The sequence below is a fragment of the Eptatretus burgeri genome, chromosome 10 (assembly GCF_056783735.1).
Source record: "Eptatretus burgeri isolate ZD-2024b chromosome 10, Ebu_testis_v1, whole genome shotgun sequence".
NCBI classification, from domain to species: domain Eukaryota; kingdom Metazoa; phylum Chordata; class Myxini; order Myxiniformes; family Myxinidae; genus Eptatretus; species Eptatretus burgeri.
In genome coordinates, this window is record NC_140970.1 from 53,351,553 (window position 1) to 53,357,552 (window position 6,000).

Below are 6,000 nucleotides of genomic sequence, written 5' to 3' on the forward strand. Positions count from 1 at the left end.
TGTCGGAAGGTTAAATAACAGCACAGGCCGAAGGGAAGAACTTGAAATTATAAGATTTGAAGTGGAATCAAAACGATGTCGAGAGACAGAGCGCACAATCCATCACGATTCGGTGATTTGTGGTAAAGATGACAATTATGAAGGAATTTAATAAATTATTTATGATGTCATGGCAAGAGAAATGCCAATTTGCGGAGGTGGTGATGAATTGGAAGAGGGAGGAATGGTGTTGCGGATTTTGGAGGATGCAATAAAATAAATAGCCAGGGAATGAAATGAAACGATTCAGATTTGCGAGAGGAGGGAGGACGGGAGGAGGACGGATGGACGGATGAGGTACGTGGAGAGAGAGTTGATTCCTCTACATTGGGGGGGGGGGAGGGAGGGAGAGTGATGATGATGATGATTCGGGGGAGGAGTTCGTGCTTGAGCCATGACGATCTGCTGAAGGTTGGGTAGAGGAATGATGCTTCGGAGTACATCGATTTCATACACCATTCGGGATGGCGGTGAAGGTGAGGCCGTAGGATATATTAAAGACATGTATTCACGTCCGCAAGATTCTTCTCCTCTTGACAAAAAAAAAAAATATTCCCATCGAAGCATTAACAAAGCGAGACGCAGAATGGCACGCTGCGAATGAAAAAAAAAACAAGCAAACAAACAACAAGCATCAAGACTTACCCATTGTAGAACCTTCAATGCTCCCAAAGGCTCTTTTATGGTGCGGAATCTGCCAGAGGCGACCAGCTGCAAGGAAAAATAAGGTGATTTTACATGATCTTTAACATGAAATCACAATCATACATTACAATCGGATAACCTAGCAACTGGAGGACACGCAACCCGCCAAACCCGAGGTTCCGATGAAGAGGTGAGTTCCTCATTTGCCCCGAATCGCGCCTACCTGGTTGATGTCCATCATGCGATCTGCTGTGCGACGAAACGCTCCCTGCACCTCGCTCCGAGGACGTCTGGCGGGGCCGACGACGTGCTGACGTCATGCGTAAATCGCTCCTGATCAACGTGCTCTCGGGATCTGAAAATATCCGGATCAATTTTTTCCTCCACCTGAGAGTAAATCGATGAAGGATTTTCACTCCGTTTTTGATTTTAAGTGAGCGTCGTGTGCAACGACAGCTTCGTTTTGAGATTTGTCGCAGCGTCAGCATAATGTCCTCTCTGGTGTCCACGTCACCATGGTGATCCATGATCCGATTAATCATTTTCGGATCGACAAAGGCAGATGGTTCTTGGCAGATTAAGCCCGACGCAGGTGGTGCACGGTGCCGTGAACGCGGTTCGTTTCGGTTGCCAAGGATCGCAATTGTACAAAGCAGACCTGGCGACAGATTTTCAATGGAATTGCTCGACAATGGTAATAAACAGCAGCGACGCCTTTCACGGTCGACCTTCGAACACGTCTGTTGAAAGAAAGCACTCAATTAGCAATGGCTTTGCTTTCATGCGACAATTCATCGAGCACCGTGCATTTTCGCTTGGCACGGAGCCACCCGGTCGCCCTGTCTCCAGACTCGGCGGTCTCGTGGTTACATTTATTGATAGGCTGGAAGAGCCTTTGGAAGATGATCCCAAGAAGAAGAAGAAGAAGAAGACGAAGAAGAAGAAGAAGACGAAGAAGAAGGAGGTTCATTTCAGGTAACCTTCTCGAGCAGCTCTGTTCAGTCCTCTATCTCCACGTCCACAGCCTGATGAAGTGATGCATTGCGTTCCTAGTTTCTGGCGTTTTCCTCCACTGCCACTGACTAAGAGGACTACCATTCCGAGGTGACATATGTATATATGTATATATATATATATATATATATATATATATATATATATATATATATATATATATATATATATATATATATGTGTGTGCAGTAGGTAAAACCTGACAGCAAGGCCTCCTCGTGGTGTAATAAAAAAGTAAGGATAGAAAAACAATTTTAAAAATTACTGGAAGAAAAAGAATTGTCAAAACATGAAAAAAAAATTAAATAGTGGGGCAACTTAGGATAACAATTGTGCATTTTATGAGGAAAGCACCAAATTTGGCACACTAGTAGTCTATCATATTATGAACAGATTTGGATATTGGGCCATCTCAAATTCAGCCGCTGATGGCTGTGGCAGCCATTTTCCACTGCCATCAAAAATTTTGAGATGGCCCAATATCCAACTCTGTTCATAATATGATAGACTACTAGTGTGCCAAATTTGGTGCTTTCCTCACAAAATGCACAATTGTTATGCTATATTTCGCTAAGTTGCCCCACTAAAAGTGCTTTTTCTCTTCAAGAATATCATAGATTTTACAATTTTCAGCTTATCATGGGAGGCTTTTCCCTGTTGTGGAGTTTGTTTGTCCAATTATTTCCCCTAGTTTTTAATGGTACCCCAGAGTTTCCGAGACCCCTAAGAGAACAAAACTACCATTTAGGTTTTTCTTTTTTTCTTCTCCATTTTTTTCTGCCAATGTCCGAGCTGTATCATGGAGTCGGTTGGGACTTTCGGAATAAATTTTGCATCAATAATGGGAATAAAAAGTATGCGGCATTGACATGTTTTTTTGACCTTGACCTAATGTTTGAAGGGAAACCCAAACGCTCAGACCACCTTCTTATTCTTCTTCTTGCGTATGGTAGCTTGTGGTAGCTATCAATTTTTTGGGGCACGACTATGCCGCTGATGCTGTGCCCCTATACCAGTACACTGATACTCATTTCACCGACCTTGGAACGATGACAAGCTGAGTTAACCCCACTCGGTGTTAATTCAGCAGCCAATGGGGCTCAAACTCAGGACCCTAAAATCCCAAGCCAGCCACCCTAACCACGAAGCCAACACCAGGCTTCTCATGCCACCTTGATGCTAATGACAAGTGTGGATCTATGATTTTAGGTTGGGGGATGGGGGGGGTACAAAATTTACATTGCACTGAAAAATAGAATTTCACCGAGCAGAGCGAGGAGACCATTTTTTGTAGGACTAATCCCACCAAAAAATTTTCAAAGACTATTCTAAATACGGACAAAGAACGCTCTAATACACTACAACAAACGTACTGCACTCCAATGAAAAAATCTTTCTCTCAAAACTTAACATTTATTTTAATTAATGTCTCGTCATAAAAAATCCAATTGAATGAAAAGCAGACATTGCATGTAATGAAACAAATGATCAGAATTACAAATCAATGTCTGACATATTGAACAAGGTTTGACATGGAAGTGACGTCAGAATTAGGTTTTTTTCCATCAGCTGAACATTTTCCTTCATCATCTCGATTATGTGAATCACTTATAACAAAGAATTCTTCTCCAACACATGCGATTCCAATTATATACCCTGGAGAATTTTCCCAAGTTCAAAAATCATGTTCTTGAATCTTGAAAACACAAACTGAGTACAGAATTCAAACAGAATCGCTTGTCAAAGAAGACATCTCTCTGGTTGTTATTAGAGAACCACCTCAGTGCCGTCAAGTCGGACATTTCACTCAGGCCGACTGGCGGAGTCTTCAAGCAGCCATCAAACTTTGAGACTAGTCTCCCATCTCTACTTTCTCTAACATCAACTCATCCTGGGAATTCTTTCAAAGAAGCTTGCGCTCCCTCATGCACAGATTTATCCCCTCTCGTCTTCAGTTGTCCTACCCTTCCTCCCGCCCTTGATTTAATGAAGCATGTGGTGAGGCAGTTATCCTGAAACAACTTGCCTTTGCCTCATGGAAAGCAAACCCAACTGAGGGCAATCTCAGTTCTTTCCACAAAGCTTGGAACAAGTGTGTATCTACCCTCAGGAGAGCCAGAAAACACCATCTTTCTCATCTCAAGTCTGAACTCTCAAACCCCTCTCCCTCCTCCAAATCCTGGTGGCATCTAGTTAAGTCTGTTTCTGGTGTATGTTCTCCCTCCATCCTCTCCCTTACCTCAAATGGCTGCACTGCTGACACCGCACATGAGAAGGCTTCACAGCATGCTCTCCGACAAAGCAAGGAGCATTTCTTGCGGAATATTGCTGATAGTGTCACTGATTATTGCTTTTAATTCACCAAAATTATTGCTTTCAATTCTGCTCCTCTGCTCTTGCTCACACTCTCTCTGTTCTGTTCACCCTCTCATTTGCTCAAGGTCATCTGCCATCTGCTTGGAAATCAGCAAACATTACCGCTCTGCATAAAAATGGTACAAAAGCAGATCCCTACAATTACAGACCAATCAGCCTTCTCCCAATCATCAGTAAGGTTATCCTTGCTTGTTATCACAACTATTATCGCTTCAGACATTAAATCCTTCCTCTTCCCAACTGGCTTGATTTCCAATCATCAATTTGGATTCAGACCAGGTCACTCTGGTCTGGACATGCTGCTTCTTCTCTCCCAACAACGGATGGAGGTCTTAAATGCCAAACATGAAATCAGAGCCATATCTCCAGACATATAGTGAGCTTTTGATCTGGTGTGGCATTCCGCACTGCTCACGAAGCTCTCTTCTTATGGGATCCAAGGCCATCTCTACTCATGGCTCACAGACTTCCTCTCCTATTGCAGTCAACGTGTGGCCCTAAATGGAGTTCTTTCCTCCCCTCTTCCTGTCCAGGCTGGTGTTCCTCAATGCAGCGTTCTGCACCCTGTTCTTTTTCTGGTTTTCATCAATGATCTCTCAGACTCTCTGGAAAATCCTCTTTATCTCTTTGCTGATGACTCCACCCTCTGCCATACCATCATTCTGTCATTCCTCAGACCGGCAAGCAGCAGCTTCTTCACTCTCTGCAGTTCTGGGTAAAATCACAAACTGGTCAAACACGTGGAACATGTCTTTCAATCCTGACAAATCTCACACTCTCACTATGCTTCTCTGAAAGGACCATCTGGAACCTCCCCTCCCCCAACTACTTTCTCAACAATCCTCTTTAAGAAGTCCTTTCATTCAAGCTTCTGGGTCTCATTATCTGCCAAGATCTTTCCTGGGAAAGCCACATTTCCAAACTGGCCTCCAAAGCCAGTCGCTGACTGGGAATCTTCCATCGTGCAAAATCCTTCCTCTGCCCACCTGAGCTCCTGACCACATACAAAACTTTAGTCCGCAGCCTGATGGAGTACTACTCGCCCCTCCAGGCTGGTGATCCTGCCTCTCACCTTTCTCGGCTTCATGCTATGGAAACCAAGTCTTGAGGATCATTGGTATCTCCTGCAGTGAGGCTGTTTCTTTGGGTCTCTCACTCTCTCACCACAGGCAGGTCGGTGATCTTTCTGTCTTCTACTGTCTCCACTCTGGTCTCGACCCCCCCCCCTGCTCTGCCTGCGATATGTCCCCCCCCCCCACATATTTCCACAGGGCACTCAAGGTCTGCCAGCAATCCCCTTCTGGTAAAACTACCAAAATCACGAATCACTACTCACCTTCACTCTTTCATTCCTCTTTTTCCCCACCTTTGTAATAAACTCCCACTCTTCCATCCAGGTCTTCAAAACAACTGTTCACCACCACCTCTTATCTTCCCCCATCCAAAACCACAATCTTTTCTACCCCTGTTAATCCACCCCAAACTCACCTCCTTCAAATTCCCTGCTTTCCTTTCCAAAAGTTCCCTGTCGTGTAAGGTCCTGAAAGTCCCTGCGGTGTCCATCTTGTTTACCCCGTGTTAAAGTCCCTGCGGTGTCCATCTTGTTTACCCCGTGTTTACCCCGTGTTTCCCACCCCTCTCCCTTCCACAGATCTCCTAATGACTCTGTTCCCCGTTGTTTTGTCCTTCCCTCTCCCGACCCTCTTGTCTCCTGTTGTTGTGCGTTGTGTGTTAGTTCTCATACGAGCCTCGACAATGTATACAAATATAAATAAAAATTAAAAAATGAATGAAAGGAACTCTGGATTATCTGATACTTGGGGTACCATTCTTGGTTAACGAATGTTTAAGAGAGAAGAAACATCTCTGTTGACAAATGATTCCGGTAATTCGTAAATCATCAAGTATCCTCCATGGGAACAAACT

At 44.1% G+C, this 6,000-nt stretch overlaps 1 protein-coding gene across 1 annotated transcript in view; it reads right to left on the reverse strand.

Moving 5' to 3' along the window:
- The window catches only part of LOC147018588 (synaptoporin-like), a 64,664-nt gene extending 63,613 nt beyond the window's left edge, over positions 1–1,051 (reverse strand). Inside the window, exons 1-2 of the mRNA XM_085898382.1 lie at positions 908–1,051; positions 685–750 (exon numbers count right to left, since the gene is read on the reverse strand). Coding sequence (XP_085754508.1) covers positions 685–750; positions 908–925 — 84 coding nt within the window. The 5' untranslated portion in view covers positions 926–1,051. The remainder of the gene's footprint in view (positions 1–684; positions 751–907) is intronic.
- Positions 1,052–6,000: the final 4,949 nt, after the last annotated feature.